At 49.8% G+C, this 19,727-nt stretch overlaps 10 protein-coding genes across 10 annotated transcripts; 7 read left to right on the forward strand and 3 right to left on the reverse strand.

The window, feature by feature from the left end:
- The first annotated feature begins 348 nt into the window (after positions 1–348).
- Positions 349–1,058, forward strand: BO85DRAFT_308372 (uncharacterized protein). The gene has a single exon (XM_025655405.1). It carries the CDS (start codon positions 439–441, stop codon positions 841–843), a length of 405 nt encoding a protein of 134 aa, XP_025515620.1. The 5' UTR covers positions 349–438; the 3' UTR covers positions 844–1,058.
- Positions 1,059–1,215: 157 nt separating this feature from the next.
- On the reverse strand, positions 1,216–3,095 carry BO85DRAFT_372103 (sugar transporter; the record flags this gene model as incomplete). Its single annotated transcript, XM_025656026.1, has 6 exons — positions 1,216–1,601; positions 1,655–1,940; positions 2,001–2,367; positions 2,426–2,636; positions 2,718–2,852; positions 2,900–3,095. The coding sequence occupies 6 exons, from the start codon at positions 3,093–3,095 to the stop codon at positions 1,216–1,218; spliced, it is 1,581 nt and encodes a 526-aa protein (XP_025515621.1).
- A 1,587-nt stretch (positions 3,096–4,682) lies between these two features.
- Positions 4,683–6,728, forward strand: BO85DRAFT_514499 (carotenoid oxygenase family protein). The gene is made up of 5 exons (XM_025664762.1): positions 4,683–5,102; positions 5,158–5,281; positions 5,331–5,707; positions 5,756–5,893; positions 5,944–6,728. Exons 1-5 carry the CDS (start codon positions 4,917–4,919, stop codon positions 6,601–6,603), a joined length of 1,485 nt encoding a protein of 494 aa, XP_025515622.1. The 5' UTR covers positions 4,683–4,916; the 3' UTR covers positions 6,604–6,728.
- Positions 6,729–8,282: 1,554 nt separating this feature from the next.
- On the forward strand, positions 8,283–8,800 carry BO85DRAFT_488412 (uncharacterized protein; the record flags this gene model as incomplete). The annotated part of the gene is made up of 3 exons (XM_025663530.1): positions 8,283–8,312; positions 8,373–8,451; positions 8,505–8,800. 3 exons carry the CDS (start codon positions 8,283–8,285, stop codon positions 8,798–8,800), a joined length of 405 nt encoding a protein of 134 aa, XP_025515623.1.
- Positions 8,801–9,073: 273 nt separating this feature from the next.
- On the reverse strand, positions 9,074–9,603 carry BO85DRAFT_488413 (uncharacterized protein; the record flags this gene model as incomplete). The annotated part of the gene is made up of 3 exons (XM_025663531.1): positions 9,074–9,378; positions 9,449–9,515; positions 9,574–9,603. 3 exons carry the CDS (start codon positions 9,601–9,603, stop codon positions 9,074–9,076), a joined length of 402 nt encoding a protein of 133 aa, XP_025515624.1.
- A 1,379-nt stretch (positions 9,604–10,982) lies between these two features.
- BO85DRAFT_514503 (alpha/beta hydrolase) lies at positions 10,983–11,958 on the forward strand (the record flags this gene model as incomplete). Its single annotated transcript, XM_025664763.1, has 3 exons — positions 10,983–11,250; positions 11,290–11,393; positions 11,458–11,958. The coding sequence occupies 3 exons, from the start codon at positions 10,983–10,985 to the stop codon at positions 11,830–11,832; spliced, it is 747 nt and encodes a 248-aa protein (XP_025515625.1). The 3' UTR covers positions 11,833–11,958.
- A 456-nt stretch (positions 11,959–12,414) lies between these two features.
- On the forward strand, positions 12,415–13,032 carry BO85DRAFT_308408 (Zn(II)2Cys6 transcription factor domain-containing protein). The gene is made up of 4 exons (XM_025655406.1): positions 12,415–12,605; positions 12,657–12,762; positions 12,824–12,897; positions 12,955–13,032. The coding sequence occupies exons 1-3, from the start codon at positions 12,455–12,457 to the stop codon at positions 12,873–12,875; spliced, it is 309 nt and encodes a 102-aa protein (XP_025515626.1). The 5' UTR covers positions 12,415–12,454; the 3' UTR covers positions 12,876–12,897; positions 12,955–13,032.
- A 315-nt stretch (positions 13,033–13,347) lies between these two features.
- Positions 13,348–14,679, forward strand: BO85DRAFT_459695 (fungal specific transcription factor domain-containing protein; the record flags this gene model as incomplete). The annotated part of the gene is made up of 4 exons (XM_025661666.1): positions 13,348–13,490; positions 13,553–13,783; positions 13,839–14,190; positions 14,284–14,679. 4 exons carry the CDS (start codon positions 13,348–13,350, stop codon positions 14,677–14,679), a joined length of 1,122 nt encoding a protein of 373 aa, XP_025515627.1.
- Positions 14,680–14,732: 53 nt separating this feature from the next.
- BO85DRAFT_308417 (carboxylesterase) lies at positions 14,733–16,844 on the reverse strand. Its single transcript, XM_025655407.1, has 4 exons — positions 16,531–16,844; positions 16,228–16,463; positions 15,509–16,167; positions 14,733–15,458 (listed from the first exon to the last, which is right to left on the reverse strand). The coding sequence occupies exons 1-4, from the start codon at positions 16,785–16,787 to the stop codon at positions 14,787–14,789; spliced, it is 1,824 nt and encodes a 607-aa protein (XP_025515628.1). The 5' UTR covers positions 16,788–16,844; the 3' UTR covers positions 14,733–14,786.
- A 377-nt stretch (positions 16,845–17,221) lies between these two features.
- On the forward strand, positions 17,222–19,275 carry BO85DRAFT_520405 (sugar porter family MFS transporter). Its single transcript, XM_025665135.1, has 5 exons — positions 17,222–17,389; positions 17,493–17,762; positions 17,844–18,299; positions 18,362–18,967; positions 19,031–19,275. The coding sequence occupies exons 1-5, from the start codon at positions 17,272–17,274 to the stop codon at positions 19,111–19,113; spliced, it is 1,533 nt and encodes a 510-aa protein (XP_025515629.1). The 5' UTR covers positions 17,222–17,271; the 3' UTR covers positions 19,114–19,275.
- The last annotated feature ends 452 nt before the right edge of the window (positions 19,276–19,727 follow it).

Consider the following 19,727-nt stretch of genomic DNA (forward strand, 5'->3'; position numbering starts at 1 on the left):
TACCTAAAGATTTGCAAACGCAGTTTTCTCGATCTGCAATACGGACACCGCACATCACAGAACCTGTCATCGGATATACAACGAATGCCGTCATAATAACAATAAGAGGATTCGTTGAGTACACCGGACCGGATGGGATATCATCGCTATACCAAGATGTGGATGTTTCCTGGCTCCGTTGTATGCAGCTGGAACCGGGAAAATATCGTGTCGTGTTCCTCTAAATGAGTCATCGGAAGATGGACACTAGCTTAGCTTAACTTTACCTACAACGTTGTATTTGTAATAGGTCCTGGGACCTTTTCTCAGGCAGTTTAACTGCTTATCTCTTCTGTCCCATGATTCGCACTTTCATGAAAGGAGTATGGGTTATACAATCACGAATACTAGTATCCAGCGTGGATAGACCTCCTCGCTTCTGCCTGCAATCACATAATCATGATACAAGCCTTCATAGAGAGCTCAATGGGAAACGGTGCTGCGGTTGTCCATCTGTCGCACTGGTTTTCTGAAAAAGATGAGGCAGCGGGAAAGAGTGTCACTTCAGGCTGTTCCATCGCGTGCGAGTCCCGAAAGGGAATAGTGTGGCGGTCATGGCAGACATTCTTGTTCTTGTTCTTCCTCGTCCACTTTTTTTTCTCTCGTTCTTTCTCTTTTCGTTCTTTCTTTCTTTCTTTCAGTTTCCATCCTCTCTTGCTTAGAAATGCTACCAAGTATTCCGCACCATGGCTGATACCCCCATGTCTTCTCTCATTACCATGGGGACTACCCCGACATCCCTCCTGCCGTCATCAAAATCCGGGGCATCCCCGGACCCACCAGCGCTGCCCAATCTACTACTAATGGAAAAGAGTGACGGTGCCCTGCAGTGACCTGGGTGGTAAACATATTATTGCGGGGATGCGGGGGACGGCATGATGGGATGTTACTCATGCCTCCATAAGCAGTGGGTCTCCATGTGTTTTATCCTCCCCTCCTTGTCCCTCTCCACAATTTGCAGGGATAGGAAAACCTGGTCGGATGCACGCGGTGATATCACCCCTTCTTAGTGCTTCTCTCACTTCTTAACGATGTCATTGTGCTCTTATGATCAAAAGGTGGGGATAGGACTACAATGGACAATATCCGCGGATTTCAAAGGGGTGGCCCCGTTCGCTGGGACGACTCGCTCTCGCAAACATTGGCCCCGACCACCATCCAGCGAGGTAACCCCACTCACACCCGCGCTTCCTTCTCCGCATGACTGCCATAGCCATGCCACACTTCGCCGGCAATGCGGCTTTGCAGGTTCCGCTCCTCATCAATGAGTTCGTCACCGAATACCGCGGCAACTTGCTCTAACGACTTGTTCGATGTCTCTGGAACCAAGAAGAATGAAAATACGGCGGCAGCCACACAGAAAATTCCAAAGAAGAGATACGTCCCCCATCCGAGCTTAAGGAGCATCTCCGGCACGACAACCCCGATAATGAAGTTGGCCAACCAAATCATCCCCGTAGCGGAACCAACCCCCTTGGCGCGTTTGGAGCTAGGAAACACTTCCGCAGGAAGGACCCATGCCAATGGACCGTACGAGATGCTGTAGGAGAGCACATATAGGTCTGTCACCCGTGTCAGTGGTCACTGCGCAAAATCACTGAGGGTGAGAGCTTACAAATCAGGGCCACACAGAACCACCCAACTGCCTGATGTGAAGCCCAGTCGCTACTGAATCGGTTCATTAATCCCGCCATTACGAGATGCGGGATTGCCATGGCTATTCCACCGTAGATGGCCAGTTTACGCCGCCCCAATTTATCCAGATACAGCATAATCGGAACGCCTCCGACGAATTGACAGACATTGACCATTCCTGAGAGAATCAGTGAATCATTGTCGCTCTGTCCCAGGGCTTCGAAGAATGTGGGCGCATAATACACAAAAGCGTTGATCCCCGAAAACTATATTGGTCAGGAGTTGAAGGCGTGGGGAAGTATCATCGCAATCAGTGGGCCACATACCTGCTGAAAGAACGGAATGGCCAAGGCAACAAGAGTCCTCCTGAGGTATCTTGGTCGAAAGAGATCGACCCACTGTTTAAAGCCGACAAGGAGCGGGTGACGAGCGTGGTCAGGATAGTCCCTTTCGAGGAGCGCCTGCTGGAATCGAACCTCCGACAAAATTCCCTTCCATTCCAATTGCACCTTCTCGTCTTGCGGAGAACGTCTGCGCAATCTGGCCAAACAGCCGAGAGAGTCCTGATCCCGACCTCTCATCGCCAGCCAGCGGGGCGAGAAGGGAAATAGATGGATGCCTATGCCCACAATGAGGGCCGGAAACATCTGGAGGAGAAATGGGAGCCGGAACGCCCAATCATTGGGAATGGATCTATACCACATCAGCCTTTCGCTGGAATAGACGTTCGACACTTATTGTACAAATGTACCTTGTTCCATAAGTGATCCAGTACGATACAATTGCTCCGATGACGATGCTGATTGCCTCCAGAACCAAGAATGATCCACGCCATGCAGGCGGGGAGATCTCGGATATATACAATGGGGCACCCATTGCCAAGGTGCCGACGCCAATCCCCCCAATAAATCGACCGGCCACGATTGTAGCATAATTTTGCGCGGCTGTTTGAATGGTGGCTCCTATTACGAAAAAAAAGGTGGCTACGGTCAATCCCCATTTTCGAGATATCCGATCGGCGACGGCAGGAAAGAACAGGCAACCGATGAAAGCCCCCAATTCCAGCATCCCAGTCATAAGTCCCACATTGAAACCGTAGTGTGCATGATCGGGGGACGTTTCGGGATATTGCTGTCGGAATTGGGACATGACGAGAATGATCGATATGACCCCCTGATCTAGAACATGTTAATCGGGACGTAGTGTAGGCGGACAAAGGACCTACCGTAGCCAAATGAAAAACCACCGAATGATGCCAAGAACGCAGCACCGAATGCGTAGGGGTTGTGGATGAGGTCCCTGAGTTTTCCAGCGTCATACTTCACCTCCGAGGATAGAAGAGCAAGCGCATTGATGTCGGCATGTTCATCATGGACTGCCGAACTCTTGTTGAGTTCTTCGGGGTGTTCCTTCTTGGTCATTGGAAGATTTGTGCTATTCGAGCTCCTACTGTCAAGAATGGGATACATGCGTGCTGCACGGCAGAAGTATACCTTCTGAGCTTTTATATAAGTAACCGGTCCAGATAGAATTGTGGGTATACTTAATCCTCGTGAGCCGCCTCGATACCGGCAATTGAGACGCCGCCCCGCACCTGGGGTGTCGATCCGGACGAGCATCATTCATTGGAGCTCGGTGGAGGTTTGCGGGGAGCAACCAATGGGTTGTCTTGTCTTTATTGGCAATGCTTCACAATTGACGGACTGGATGCGACGGACCATCTTGCCTTGTTCGCTGTTCCGCCGAATGCAGCAATACTTCCCCATGAGGTAATGCTGCCAAACATCGGATCGGCCAATTAACAGCGCGGTTTGCAACTGTGGTGGAACCCGACTTGGCGTCACTCACAAGTCAGGCATGGAGTCATGATGGATGCCATCATCTCTTCCCAACGAGCCTGCCATCTTTGCCGGGCAAACTGGGTGACCAGCTTGCGTGCTTTGTATTGGAGGTTACCCTAGATTGCCCTTGATGCGTTAATTGGGTCCGAGCTCATAGTTAGTCGTCGGCACTCACATCTCTCAGTTGCCTGGTTTCAACCTCTGTATATTCCCCAGTTTTGCCATTTATTATCTCGTATAGCACAGTTCGCTTCGATAAGGTAACTGCGCATTTGCTCGCGTCCCGGCAAATGAGAGGTCGGACATTCTTCATAAGGCTTACTATGAAATGACTAAAATCTCTTTGAAGACAAAAACCTCGCGAAATATCGAGAAGAGCAGCCTTACCGAATGTGATGCCCGGACTGAGAAGTAAACACTGTCCTTGTCGTTGCCTACCCTGCTAGGTATCCAATCCGTGGTGACTAGGATGACTGGTCGCCCTGGCACTTGCCCTTGGGTAGCCCAGTTGTCTATCGCATGCTGAAAACTGGTATATCTTGCTGATCTCGAAAGCGCATCGTATTGTACTCAAAGCTGAGATATTGTTCTGTACCTCTTTCTCTCATCCGTTGTGCCAGTCGGCAGGTTGACGTAGGCTGTCGGTCAGTACCAGCAACTCTAGCAAGGCTGAGAACCTTGAACGTGTAGGCTGTAGTACTAAGAACATCTGTCATATTCTCGGGAGATAGCAGATCAATGTCAGTGATGTTCTTGTTACGCTTTGCATTTGACTGATGATGCAGTAGTAATAGTTGGTCTGCATCTGATAGCATTTACTGGCAGCATTACCCAATATATGTTTTCGTGAGGGGGGTCCCTTACAGTCCAGAATTCATGAGATGCACATTGAAAGCTCATGCTTTGTGACTTGTGACAAATTAGCCAAGAAATGAGGACATCTCATCTTGTCGAGGATGTCCAGGGTCTTTACAGATGATCGGTATTTAGTATGAAATGATACTACGACGACTAAGCCACCCCGTCCCGGCTGCTCGGAGGTATTTGTATTCCGCTGAGTCATTGCCCTGTCCTTTTCTGCTTTAAATAGTACTAGTAGTATCCGGTTTGTTTTGCCTTGTCTTCATTCATTGATCCATCTGAGACATAGTATAAGACCTGCCCCTCCTCGGAGTGGGGATTCTCCGCTGAGTCAACATGATCGGCTTTCTTGATGTGCGCAGCCCGCAACTCGGCAATGCTTCGCCTACCTATAAAGTTAGCCAGGGCGCCTCAACAGACGTGTTTGCTAATGATATGAAAGAAAACACTTTCTTGAAGCATAGCATCAGTTTGTCTATTAGTGTCAGACCGTGATATTTCCCTTTCTATACAGAGTGTTGGCAATTTAGAACCCCCTCCATGTCTCTTCCGAAGATTCTCCACTTTCCCGAGAGGCCGCAGTTCTCGGCTTTAATGAAGCCATGTCGGGTTGAGGGCGAGGTGAACAATCTAGAGATTTATGGAGATATTCCAAATGACATTGACGGCACATTCTTTCGGGTAATGCCCGATCCTCAGATGCCACCCTTCATCGAAGATGATCCGGTTTGTATTTACTTCCCCATTGGTATGCTGTAGTGGATGTGCTAAAAAGAACTAGTGGTTCAATGGCGATGGGAATGTTAGCGCCTTTCGGATTAAGAATGGCACAGTATCGTGGCAACAGAAGTTCGTACGTACCGAGAAATTCGTGCGCGAAAGAGAAGCAGGGAAAGCCCTTCTTGGTACGCCGGTTCTCAATCTACGTCTACTGGGCTTTGCTAACTGGTACAGGAAAATATCGGAATAAGTTCACAGACGCCGTCCGGTTCAAGATCCGTAGCACAGCAAATACCAATATTGTCTTCTTCAATGGGCAGTTGTTGGCCCTGAAGGAAGACTCCCCACCATATGCGATGGATCCTCTCACCCTAGACACGAAAGGTCTGTACGATTTTGAGGGACAACTTCCAAGTGTCACTTTCACGGCACATCCCAAGTTTGATCCGAAGACCGGCGAAATGGTCTGTTTTGGCTACGAGGCAAAGGGTGATGGCACACCAGATATATGCTACTACCAGGTCAGGCCAGATGGGTCCTTCTCCGATATCTGCTGGTTTGTGGCGCCTGTTTGTGCCATGATACATGACTTTGCGGTGACCGAGAACTGGGTGAGTGTCAAGTCAATTAGAACTTGAATAAAAGACTAACACCATTAGGTACTCTTCCCGCTTATTCCCCAACTATGCGACATCGATCGCCTCAAGGCTGGCGGGGAACACTGGCAATGGAGTCCCGAGACCCCTTTGTATATTGGCGTCATCCCTCGACGGGGATCAAAGTCTGAAGACATTAAGGTGGCTGTCAGTCGATGCAACTCTTCATACAGCGCACTGACTTATAACAGTGGCTCCGATGGGACAATTCCTTTCCTGGACATACGCTCAACGCGTACGAAGACCACAATGGACACGTTATATTCGACCTCGGTATCAGCAAACAGAACGTATTCTTCTGGTGGCCAGACAGCAAGGGGTCAGCACCAGAGCCGAGCACAATCACTTCGCAGTTAATGCGATTCACAATCGACCCGAACACAACAAGTGAAAAACTGCCTGATCCCGAGATCCTCCATACCGGCAATAGCGAATTCTACAGACTAGACGATCGCTTTGCCACACGAAAGCATCAACACTGTTTCTTCGATCTCATGGACCCTTCCCTGAGCACGGACTTTAAAACAATAGGGCCTCATCTCGGGGGCGGGTACCCTCTATATAATGCTTTAGCTCACGTGGATTTACATACTGGGATCTCAGAGGTTTACTTCCCTGGTCGGACACATCTGGTGCAAGAGCCGGTTTTCATTCCAAAGGCAGGGTCTTCTATCGAAGGAGACGGATACCTCATGGCTCTGGTCAATAATTACGAGTCGATGACAAGCCAGCTGCATCTGTTGGATTTGACGGATTTTAGCAAGGCCAGAGCGGTTATTCCTCTGCCGGTTCGGCTTCGGCCCGGCCTGCATGGAAATTGGGTCGATAGTAGTGATATGCAGTCTGTATAAGTTGTGCATTATTGTGATTCGCATGGGAGATGAGAGGATGGAGAACGTTATTTACTTGCTCTAAGTCGCCACACCATACTGCGGTCCGATGCAACTGCTACGTTCATACTGTGCGGAATGAATAAATCCCGATTAAGTCACTGATGGGCTTAATTCAGCGGAGCTGACCCCGTCTAATATATAAGTCGAAACGATAGAAGCACGGAATAGAAACAATCCGAAAAATACAACTTCCTCGCGGCCAGCTGGTTCACTCCGCAATACCCCTCCGCCAGATCGTCATCGGCATCTCGCCTAGAATTAGTTTAAATGCCTCATGGCTATATATTTTCCACTCCGAAGAAGGTAGCGCAAAGTCATAACGATGCACCACAGACGCCAACACGACCGTCTGGTCTAGAAAGAATATATTGCGTCCAAGACACCCACGAGAACCAGCGGAAAAAGGAATGAAGTATGGCTCCATGCGTTTGTGACTCCCCGAGTCGAGCCATCTTCTTGGCCAATATGCCTCTGGATCAGGAGAGACCGAGGTAATGGGGCTAACTAACGCTTGCTGCTAGAGCCAACCTATGTCTGAGCGGATGAGAAATCGTATGCCTGTTCTGAACGAGTTGTCGGTCCGAAGCTCCGAGGTGACACGGTTGCACGATGGTCCAGTCCTCTTGCAAGGCTTGTATGGTGTATCGCTGCTACCTATGGCGCTTAGATGTTAGTTTAGTCAGTTTTCCAGCTTGATGAAGCCATAAAAATTCCCCACAGCGGATATGACGACCTTCCACAGCGTTAGCAGCTGAATAATCCCCGTTTGGAATGGGATTGAAGAAACGTACCTCTGCACCGTGCTCAAGACTGTGACTGTGTTGTCCGCGAGTTCATCATAACCTCAAGCTTACTACTAATCAACAGAGGGCGAGGATAGCTGTCAATTGGCCGATATACTGGAAATCCAAAGAAAGCATGGGGAATGCGGAACTTGAGAGGAGACCCTTCCCTGATCGGGCCAGGTGATGCGGGGAACCTGTTTGAGATGTAAGGCATGATGGAGGCATTCAGGCACCAAGAAAATACCGCGTGTGATACACAATACTATGGAATATGAACTGAGAGCTGCTTTGACGTCAGTCATGATGTGTTGGCTTCAGATTACATTGAGTAGTTATGGTTTGAGAACATGGAAATGCAGGACCATCACACATGTAGAGTCGCCGCGGTCTCGAAATGCCGCTCTTGGCTTGCTTTTGCGCACTATGAACTGCTACTAACACCTAGCCATGTCAAGTTTTTATTATATCTCATGTTTGTCTCTCTCAATAGGCCAAGAGATCTCTGAAGTGAATAAAGTGTGAAAACGAGCCCACCGACCAGCTAGTGACGAATCCAGCAGATACGGCAACTAACACCATCCATTACCAGATCACTTGTTTGCTTCTCGCTCTTCACATCTAGACTCTCTTCTTAACAGTCGCCCTGGTAGCAGTGTGATTCTTATCCAAGTCTGACCAGTAACAAAACACTACTCTCCAAAACTATCTTCTCCTCCCATCCAGATACTCCTCTCCTTTGATCTGTCCATCCTCGCTTACAGCTTCGGATCCTTCGCTTTACTCCTCACTTCACCCATCACGAACTACTTCATACCCTTCTCCCGCAACTTAAGACTAAGTCGCGATACCAAGATGATCTGGTCGTCCGAAGCAGACGCCAAGGTAAGCCAGTTATCCTCACATACTATGTGCCACGGTTATATACAAGGCTAACTTTTCAAGCTCTTCGTGGGTGTCTTGAATCAGTTGCGCGGAAAGTTGAAGCTCGACTATCAAGAACTAGCGATGCATATGGGCGGAGGTACTTTCTGCCCTTTCTTATATTACCCGAAGTATATATACTGACCAACATAGATTGCACCTCCTGCGCCGTTGAGCAGCGCATGATACGGCTCAGGAAGCAGGCAGCCAGTGCATCTCCAGCAGCGTCCACTGGCACTGGTGGTGGAACTGCTAATACAACCCCGACTACAACCCCAAGGAAGCGTAAGGGAGATGGTCTAGCAACTCCTGCGAAGAAGAAGACCAAGAACGTTGCTGCTGGGTCTGCCAAATCGGAAGTTAAGAAGGATGATGCCACTACCATCAATGAGGATGGAAAAGCTGAAATCAAGGTTAAGCCTGAGATTAAGAATGAGCCCATGGAATGATGGTCTGCTAAGGCTGGGCTGTTATCTCCATGTTCCTATGGATCTCTGGGCGACAGCGTTTTGTATTGGTCTACATACGGAGACAGGAGAATGCTGGTGAGATAGACCTCGATTGATGGATGGAGATAGTAGCAATAGGAAGATATAAGCACTGCATCTTACTATTGAGCGATTCCACGGTTAACTAGCATCCGTCGCCATGTAAAGACGTCAAAAATGACCTAGGATAAACAAGTTCCCTCTATGGACAGTCAGCCCGTAGGTCGCGACACCCTAATTCTTATCCTTCACAGCAGAAGAAATATGAGCCTCAACACCAGACTCTTCCGACACCTCTTCCTTGACCTTCTTCTTTGTCTGGCGATTCTTCTTAGGGGTCGGTGTGGTAGGCCCATCATCTGACACCTCCCCTCCCTTGACCTTCTTTGTTGCGCGTCTCTTCTTGGGGGTTGGTGTAGCAGAGCTATCATCGGCAGGGCGCTTCCCATTCATACTGAATGAGATACCGGACTTGATCCCCTTGCGATATTTGGCAAGGTGCTCCTTCAGGGCCTTTGCTGTGGGTTTATCATCACCGGCTGTCGGGGTTAGCATTCATGATTTTCTGACATTTGTACAAATGAAGGGGCCCAAAAATGATGGACTCACGCCAGCCTTCGGCAATCTTGTCCAAATCTAGAGTCAGAGTCTGGGTCTCAAAAATGGTCCGCCATAGCTAGAGTTTTCTGGGTTAGCGAATGTGATGATTGGGTATCTGTTCAGGGGCACAGTACCAGTTCCTCATTTTCTGGGGTCCAACGCATGGTTGATGGCCGATTGGCTCGGATGTGATATAAGGGGAGAGCTTGAGGTGAGGAGTATCAGAAGTTATAGAGTGCGAGGTACTTTAAGTGTAGCCGGAGCGGAAAAAGTCTTGATACAAGGTATAGGAGCTATTCTGTGTTCTAGCTGAGACGCACCAAGGCGAACAAGCTTTTGGTAGAGGTAAGACTATTGGAGGGTGGTTCGGCGATCAAGTGTTTGTTGTGCAATGAGATAGTATTCCGACGCAGCAGCGCAAGAAAGACGGACCATTAAGATGTACGAGTTTAGTATTCACTAGCCAGCAGTCACTGTTTCGTTTTCCAGGCAAGCCAGAAACAGCTGTGCAAAAGTAGACAAGGCAATCGATTCTCTGTGAAAGCGAGACATGGTGGGCGTGGGCAGGATAACGGAGAAACCATATATATCAACTCATAGGGTAGCATATCCATTCGGATCTCGACACTGTATAGTACTGCATGAGAACTAACGTGGGACACTCCACAAACACGTGCCAGATGATGGGAAGGTAAGGGTTGTCGTTTTGTCCGTTGAGATGATCGCTATTATCAGTGTGTCCCAGACATGCTGCACGGTGGAATAATCAAACCCAATGTTGAGCACATGGCATGCAAGGGACTACGTTACTCATACAAAACATGGCGATTCGATGGGCAAGGCGAACATTGCAATAGACGTCGGTAGTGTCATTGATTGTGTAGCAAGCCATCATTCAGTTTGGTTATTTTCTCGGGTGCAAAGTAAGGCTTAGTTAGGTCAAGGTGAATTTAGTAGCCTTAGGCCCAGTTCTGTGAAGAACCGGCTATAATAGCGTGATGTTATTGAACAAGGGTGAGTTGCAAATCGATCGAGATTCGAGAATCTGCCCTAGATCTTACTGACTTACTAAAAGGTGATTGGCCCGCCGCTGACCGAAAAAGGAAAGGCGCGCTGCAAGTGCCAGGCATGCAGGCATCCATGGTTTCATGCACGCCTCGAAAGGTGCCAAAAAGTATATCCCCTTGTCCTCTCACCACCATCTTGTCAGTAGTATCGTCCAGATTTTGCTAATTCTTGCCTACACTCTAGGCATTACATTTCATTCCCACATGATCTGACGAAGCTTCCTATCATGATAAGCACTCCAACAAGTTAGTAACATCCTCTGTGGGAATCGCGGGACTAGTGCGTGGATAGCCGCAATAACGACCACAATGCTAGTGCCTTGAGGTGGAGAGGTATTGTCGGGATGACCCAGCCATTCGAAAACTCATCATTTGCGCTGAGTTGGCTTTGGTCCTGATTACCCCGCTACGCCTACTTGTTGCAAACTTTGCTTCTTCGCTTTCCCCTCTCAATCTCACGCAGTCCAATCTCCATCATGGCCCCTTCCACTGTTGTCCTTGTCCCTGGTGCCTGGCATCAGCCGTCCTGCATGTGCCAGCTGCAGGATGAACTGACAAGCCGGGGGCTTAATGCCACCACAGTGGCTCACCCGTCCATCGGCAACACCTCCCCACCACTGAAAACTATGGTGGATGACTGGGCGAGTCTGCACGCTACCATCGAGAAACTCGCGGATGACGGCCATTTTGTGACGGTTGTAGCTCATTCATACGGAGGTGCGGTTACGTCGGGCGCAGCTGAAGGTTTGGGCGTCGCCGAGTGACGTGCAGCTGGAAAGGCAGGTGGGATTGTTAAGATCGTATACCTCGCGGCTTTTGTCGTCCCCAAGGGCCAGACCCTTCTCGGTTATTTTGGCGGAGTCGCCCCTACGTACTGGGAATTCAAGGTTGGTCTCATCATGTCAATATGGCCGCGATACATGGACGATACTGAATGGTCGAGTGGACCAGGGTGACCTACTCTATGCGAACAATCCGGAAATCAGCGATCCGGCCAACCTCTTCTACAATGACCTCCCCCGCGATGTTCAAGATTATTGGATCTCTCAGCTTCTTCCCATGACAGCGGCGTGTTCCCAGGTGCCAAACACTTACGAGCCATGGAAGTATATTCCATGCACATACATCCATGCCAAGCAGGACCAGACTCTGCCACTGGAGATTCAGGAAGACATCGTCGCCACTATGGGATCCGTTACAACCCTGACCCTGGACTCTTCTCATTCGCCTTTCTTGAGCATGCCTCGTGATGTTGCCCTGCTGGTCCAACAATCGGTTGAGGAGGGACTGGAACAAGCCACTGGTGTTGGTATCTCCACTGCATAATTTGTGTTGAACTCTGTCTTGAATTACACTTTCCAAACACACTTCGAAACATTATCATCAGCTTGAGGCATGTTAGGTATTATATCAACAACAAGCATCCATGTATTGGAATACAACGCGCTCCTGGAGATGTCTGGCAGCACTTCAGAGCGCAAGAGCACCTGTGATCATAGTAACGAATCGGGCTAAGGTCATGAGATCAGCCATCTCACAATCAGCTTGGAGAAGTACCTTGAAAGACCATGTCAAGCACGAGGAAGTAGCGCGACCTGCTGACGGCCGTTATGCCGGCCAGTAACCAGAGTATCCATGGCTAGTGGTAGCTTTACAATGCCTTCTTCTTGTCGGCTTGTGTTGAGAATGTCACCGCGTCGCGCGATGTAGCCCAGCAGCGATACTCATAGTATACATTTTTGGCCCACTTAGCAGCGAAAACATTAACCTAGAAAAGGTGCAATTGGCTAGACCTCGCTAGGACTAGTAGTAACAAGGCCTCCTCGAGACCCTCCGGAGGCGGTGAGGTGAGGATCTGGATCTGCCTCCCCGGCGCTGCCTCAATTCTCTCCACTCCTTCACTTTCTGCCTCTAGCCTCAACCTGTCATTCGTTAATCCAACCATCCAATGACTGCAGACCCTTCGCAGTGCACCAGCGGGGGTTCTCTTTCACTACTATGCCATCATAAAGGGAAGAAGACCCTCGTTGCTTGTGACCAGTGCCATCGCCATAAGGTCAAATGTTCGCCTCGATCCCAAGGATGCGCCCGCTGTCATCGTACGCCTCCACTTCCCGCTGCCTCACCCGGCCATTTCTGATCAACCTCAGGATTAGGGATACAGTGCACTTCCAGTCGCCCGATTAAGAGACGCGGAAGGCGACCAACTAGACGAACGCCCCCACTCATACCTCCTCAACTATCGGAACATCCATTGTCGGTGCGGCCCATGACACCCTCCCCGGCTTATGCGCAGATGTGCTGAACCCGACTGCAGGATGCACCTGATTATCCTGTATTGGACTGTCTTTGCGATCCGCAGATTTTGACGTCGGAACAAGCCACGCCCAGGTATTCCCCCAACCTCCATCATGTCTTGAAGCCTATCACGCTCACCATAGGCAATAGCGCTTCCCCGCTTCAACTTTCACGTTTCGAGGCCTGTCGTCTGTTGGAGCACTTCTATGCTTCACCCAACCAAGAATTCCATGTCTTACTCATCCGAAAAGGTAGACTCCTAGATCAGTGTGCCCCAAGGCCCATACTGCCAACCCTGCTACTTTCAATCCTATGTACGCTTACGGACTTCTCCCGAGCAATGACCCTTCAGCCATCTTACACGCTACAGGTGTCGCTTGTTTCATGCCGCCGGCGGAGCAGTCACTTTATGTATCCGAACGAACAGTTAATGAGCGGATGGCTCAAGGACGCTATCTCCTTGACAAGCTAATACAGCATTTTCACCCCAGGACATTACCCGATACTAACCATGTGCTCGATGATGCCTTAACGGCATTTATCATGACAAGTATCGCCCCAAGCGAAAGATCGGTCGAGTCGAGTTTGCAATACTGGCTTATATTTCTCAGATTTGTTGTTCAAAAGTTGGAGCTACACAAAGATGTACCCGATCTTAGTCAGGATGAGAAAGAGGAACGGAGGAGGTTTGTCCTTAATGCCAGAATATACATTAGCCACAAGGTCGTTGATATTGAGATCTTGACAGGTTATGGTGGGCAACCTATATCATAGATCGACATGCGGCTTTGTCATTCAACGGACGACCGCGAATCACCGACAATGAATGTCTGTTTCTCCCGACTCCACGCCCTGATGCATTATGGAATCAGCCTGGCCCATTACTTCCTCATGGTCAACAGCCAGGCGCGCATGAAACACTACTCAGCTATCATGTTGGGAATCTGGATATGCTAGGGCTTTTTCTGCCTCTTTCAAGGTAGGATTCCCTGTGGTTCGCCAACTTCAAGCCGTCGTATCTGAATCTAGTGCAGGATTCTGGGCGAAATCTTGGAATATCGCTTCCTTAGCGATCATTCAACATTCAACACATGCCATGATCTCTTGAACACGGTGCAAACGAATATTTTGCAGCACCTCAGGATGTGGTATCAATCTTTTGAGGCTCTTGTAGGCTCGGAGTTCAGATCGATCGCTGAGCCAGATTGCCATTCATGTCCGGTAGCAGAAGTCCCACCAGTGGCCTACTATGGATTTCACATGTACCACTGCATGTTTGTATTACTACATGGTCCAATGGACGTGGTGCGGATGTATCAAGACCTTACATGGCAGTCTTCTGCCGACTTTCTGACAGCGGGCGAGCATGCTGTAGCTTGTGCAAATGTGAGTCACCACTAATTGCGTTGGCATATTCTGAAGAAGAACCCGAAGTTCTATCTTTTTGTACACACCTTTGCTCACATGAATTCGATGAAGGTTGCCCGACACATATTGCGGATCGATCCACAACTGTCTCTGATGTATAGATTCTTCGGGACCTACTTTTTACAGTCTTCGTTCATCTTTCTCATTCTGGCACAAAAGCTGGGGAAGCAATCAGACGACCTAATCTTACGCAATTGTTCTATCAATCTACAGGTTTTGGACATGTTTGTAGCTGCGACAAACATGGACTACCAACGCACGTTTGCCAAGCTCTTGCGCCGGACACTGTCATTCAATATGGCTGAATCTTCTGGGGATGTTGCCCCCGGCCATGGTCAATCGGCGCCGGAACTTACTGGTGTCCCGCAATCATCTTTGGATCCAGAAATGCTTCGTTACCGCTGGGCCCCAGGCTATACTGGATTATGGGTTGGCCCAATGAACTGAAAATAGATCAAACATACCGTCCGTTCACTACTGTAGCAAAGCCTGCACTGCTCGGCGTTCCCAAAGGGTTACAAGGGTCTAACAGTTGTCATTATGCTACTAGAGCTTTATATAATCTGGCTCGGACCAGTTATGGCTTGTATGGCCTGCTGGGCGGAACGCCAATGTCTGCCCAGGACCTGGAATCTGTGCAATCTATCCGTCCAAGTCTGATCAGAGTCCATGTGGACTGTTGATGCGGTTCGGTCACTGCCATAGACAGTTGCGTTACCGGTTTCGATATCGGGAGATGGGGCCGTGATGAATCGGATCCAATCTTCTTGAACGCGGTCGACAAGGGCGGCGTTTGTCGGTGCTTCGGCTGGCAAGGCCTCGTCTGCAACACTTATTGCATCTGCGAAGCAATTAAAAATATATATTAAGTCGACGCAGTGCTGGGCAATCCCTTGCCTGGGTCCCGGAAATGGGTTGCCCACACTCATGCGGTACGAGTGCACCGCAGTAGGACGGGGAACGGTGGGGCTTTCTGTAAGCTTTTCCATGGGCACCTCCCAATCCTTTAGTTCTTGTCTTGCACATTGCACAGGATATCCGAACTGTATATCCGTCAACAGCTGAAGCACCCGTTTCCTCAGCTCCGTTGCGGAAGTGTCTGGCCGAAAGCCGTAGGCCTGGTATAATTGTTCCAAGAATTCCCTAGACTCCACCCCTGCATATAGTTGTTCGCTCAGATGCTCATAATCTCTGATTTTATTTACCTCGTTCATATGTAAAAGACCCTGTTCTTTGTAAGCATATGATATTGACCCCGTGCGATGGACTGACTGACCTCGACATCGGTATCACCGATTAGAATCGGAATGACCTCGGTCTTCGAGGCCGGTATTTTTGTAACAGATTCACTCTCGGGGCCATCAAGGTGAACCTTCCAGCGACCATTTGGCCTTTCTGAGATTGTAAGACCATCTTCCACTAAGGGACAGACAATGGAACCCAACTTGCCAGCTGCTTGCAAGATCTCCGCTGGCGGAAGGTTAGCCATGAAAGCCATTCGGGAAATAGCATCGCCTGCGGGAGCTCCTGCATGCTGACAGAAAGCATTCCAGCGCGCGTTAGAGACGTCCATCGAAATGGGACCTAGCACACCAAGAGTTCCCGATTGAATGATTCCTCGCTGAACCAAAGGCTTGCCTTTGCCAAGAATAGCCTCCAAGACGTGGGCATGCGACGAGCTTCCACCCGCTGATTGACCTCCGACGGTGACCTGGGTGGCATCACCGCCGAAAGCACCGATGTTCTGACGCACCCAACGAATAGCGGTTCGCTGATCGCTCAGGCCGAAGTTGCACCCTTTCCTTTGACCTTCCGGTTGGGCTTGAATGATCTCGGATGAAGCCGCGAAACCAAACATGTTGAGACGATAGTTGATGGTGGCCACGATTATGGGAGTGCCTAGCTCAACCGATTTCTTAACGAGGCGAGCCGGATCTATTAGGCAGTCAGTGGTACTGTGACTGATTACACCAGTTCCTCAAGCTAGCAACTTACCCCACATCGGGTCTGTTCCAGCACCGAAGCTATACGCTCCTCCATGGATATACACATATACTGGCAGTTTCACTCCCTGCGCGCTGAAACCGGCTGCAGCAAGGATCGCAGCACTGGATCTTGTTATGAACAGATTGAGACAGTCGAACTCGGACTCTGTTACGTCGGCCGGGAACTCGAGATGAGATTGAAACTCGTCGGTGTTGTTAGGTTCTTGCGGCTGAGGGCAGCGAGGACTGACGCACAGGTATTGAAGTTAGCGGGCTATAGTCCTGCACACCCCGAAGCAACATGTCGACCTACCCGTTTCGTGTTGCATCAAATTCATCCCGGGGTAAGCGATCACGGAGCAATGCATGCTGCCATCTCGCCGGCACAGTCCCATACGGGATCCCTCGAAACTCCTCGATTCCCGAGATGGGTGATTTTCGACCGATCACCCGCTGAGGATATGAGGGCGAGGTTTGCGTTGGGACAATGACGACTACTGGGTCGCTGGACGAGGCGGGAGCCTGGTCAGGATCCTCGGGCACCCGAAGCTGACGCACTGCAGCAGCCATAGTGTCCGTGTGAAGCAAGGAATAGAAATAAACAGGTGTTTGCGATCCCGAGAAACATGGTCGGCGCGGCTAATGATTTATACCTGTCGGGATCGACCATCGTGGAGTTGCATCCCTAGGGTGGAACCCCCTTGTTTCCGTTTGCTGTTCGCGGCCGTCCGCATCCCAAGCTAATCCGTCCCATACCCAATCAGCATCGCTGTTCGGACCGCGCCGGTGAACTCTAGTCGGTGAATTACGCTGCTAGCATTCGGCCAATTTCCTTCTTTACGGCTGGGATCTCATCCATTCGGTCGGCTGACAGGGCTTCTCCGCAACCCCGGCTTTGGGGACGAGAAAAATCTGGGGTGGAAAGGATAAACTCATCCCCAAGTTGCCTCAATATAAAAAGCACATCCTGACAGCGCCCATTGCACAATGTCTTACTCTCTCCTTGTGCGTTCAATTCGGTTATCCGTCTGGCTGTCTAAATACTCTCTTCACTATGACGGCTTCAATGTCGGCCGCAGCTGCCGCCCGAGCTGACTGGCGTGCCATTGCAATCTGCCTGTTCATCACCATCGCAGCGTTTCAATTTGGCTTCGACTCGTCCTATTACTCTGGTGCGTGTGTAGCTTATATCCTTCTGCTGACCAGCGATCCGCTGAAGACCATGATACTGGCGGACCTGCTTTGATTACAGTACGCTAACACACATCCCTATAGGTATACTGGTGATGGAGCCCTTTATCAAAGCCTATGGACATTATGACAGTGCAACCGGCGACTATGTTCTCAGCTCCAGCCTTCAGTCTCTCACCACCAGTATCATCAATGTCGGTGAGCTCGTCGGAGCCGTATCCTCATACCTTGTCGATGACAGAATCGGTCGCCGAGGGGGCTTGTTCGTTTCAAGCACATTCGTTGTCTTGGGAGTGATCTTTCAGGTCTCCGCCGATAAACTTGCTCTTTTAATTGTTGGGCGGCTACTCCTAGGTCGGTACTTAATTCAATGTCCGAGGCTGTACCATCGCTGCGGTCGCCGATACGTTACAACTGTTACTAACCGATGCGTAGGGTATGCCGTGGGTCTGATTTCGTGCTTGGTTCCGCTATATGTCGCCGACTGTGCCCCGGCCCGGTTCCGTGGGGCTCTGGTTTCTCTGTACCAATTCGGTGTTGGTCTTGGACTGCTACTGGGTGTCATCGTGGACAATGCGACCAAGAATCGGAACGACAGCGGCGCTTATCGGATCCCCATGGCGGTTCAACTGGTCTTCCCAGTCATTTTGGTCCCGGGGCTTATCTTGTTTGCCCCCGAATCACCTCGCTGGCTCTTGAAGAAGGGGAAGACGGAGCAAGCCCGTGCAGCTCTCCGTTGCTTGCACGGCAATCGACCCGACATGATCGAGAGCGAGATTTTGTACATATCCGGGACAATCGAAGAAGAACGTCGCGCTGAAGGTTCGTGGAGGGAGCTACTACACTGGCATCAGGACGGTCGCAAAGCATACTTGGGCATGGCACTACAAGGTAAGATGGAAAGCCCTTCTCCTTCTTTTGTTTTCCGATACTAAATGTCTTCCTCCCATCAGCATGGCAACAAGCGTCTGGAATCAATTTCATCACCAGCTACGGAATTGTGTTCTTCTCGGCTATTGGAATGACCAATTCATTCCTGATCCAGATGGGCTTGTATCTGGTCCCCATGCCCGCGGTATGGCTGAACCAATACTGCGTTGAACGTTTTGGCCGTCGCCCTATGCTTCTTCTCTCGTGCGTCCTTGTTGCCATCGTGCTTCTGATTGTCGGCGGGGCCGGAACAGCATCCCATAAAACTATGACTCTCGACCGATTGATCGTCGCTATGGTATACATTTACATGATCGTGTATAATCTTTCCCTGGGCCCCGCCGTTTGGGTCGTTACTTCGGAGATTGCTGCCGGACCGAACCGCAGCAAGTTGATGGCTACGTCGACGGGAGTCAATTGGTTTTGCAGCTGGATGGTGACTTTTACCTTCCCATATCTCTTCGACAGCGATGCAGCCAATTTAAGCGCCCGAGTCGGCTTCATCTACGGTAGCCTGATGGTTGCAGCAACAGTTTGGATATTTTTCTTGCTTCCGGAGACGTCCGGACGCACGTTGGAAGAGATACAAATCCTCTTCAAGAATGGTGTCTCCGCCCGCAGCTTCAAATGTATGACAAACATTTCCCTTGCTTATTGTTAGGCAACAACGTGACTAATTTGTCTTTTTGCAGCTTATGACGTCCCTGGAGTGCCAGGTGACTCTGTCCTCGAAGAGAAAAAGGAGGCACATGCGACGGAAGTGGAGGAGGTATAGGGAAGGGGTGCCGGACTCGACTCACATTGCGCGTGTGGGTAGACTATATATGATGTTATTCAGTGATCAATGGCTGCGAACCTAATTCTGCTCTCGCTTGCGATAGAGCGTTTCGCGGGCACACACATTATAATGTGTTTTCTGGCATTGTTTTAGAGCAATAAATGGACTTCGAAGTTCCAGTACCAGGTACTAATGCATTCTATTCTGGTAGAAAGCGTAAAGAAGATGCGTCTAGTGTGCTATTGCGATACTTACTCATATCTACCCGGTAACTACCAGACTTTCTTTAGGCTCGGCCGGACCTCGGGTAAACGGGGTTTCTGTCTGCTACACGAAAACGCGCGAACTGAAGCGAACCATGATTATGGTATCGAAGTAAGTTTGACATTGTCCCTTAAGGGTCTGCAGTGTCGGCAGGCTCCGACAGGGGGTGATCGTATCAAACTATAGCACTATGGTGATGGTAGTCACAGCTGGATTCTTCACCGGCTAAGAAAGAAAATGACTCTGGAACGACCCATACAAATGACATCAGCGTAAGAGTTTTGCTCAACGATGTTTACCCGTGCCTGAATCACAAAGTTTATTATGCGAACGAAACGTTAACAGCA

The sequence above is a fragment of the Aspergillus piperis genome (assembly GCF_003184755.1).
Source record: "Aspergillus piperis CBS 112811 unplaced genomic scaffold BO85scaffold_9, whole genome shotgun sequence".
Classification (NCBI taxonomy): Eukaryota; Fungi; Ascomycota; class Eurotiomycetes; order Eurotiales; family Aspergillaceae; genus Aspergillus; species Aspergillus piperis.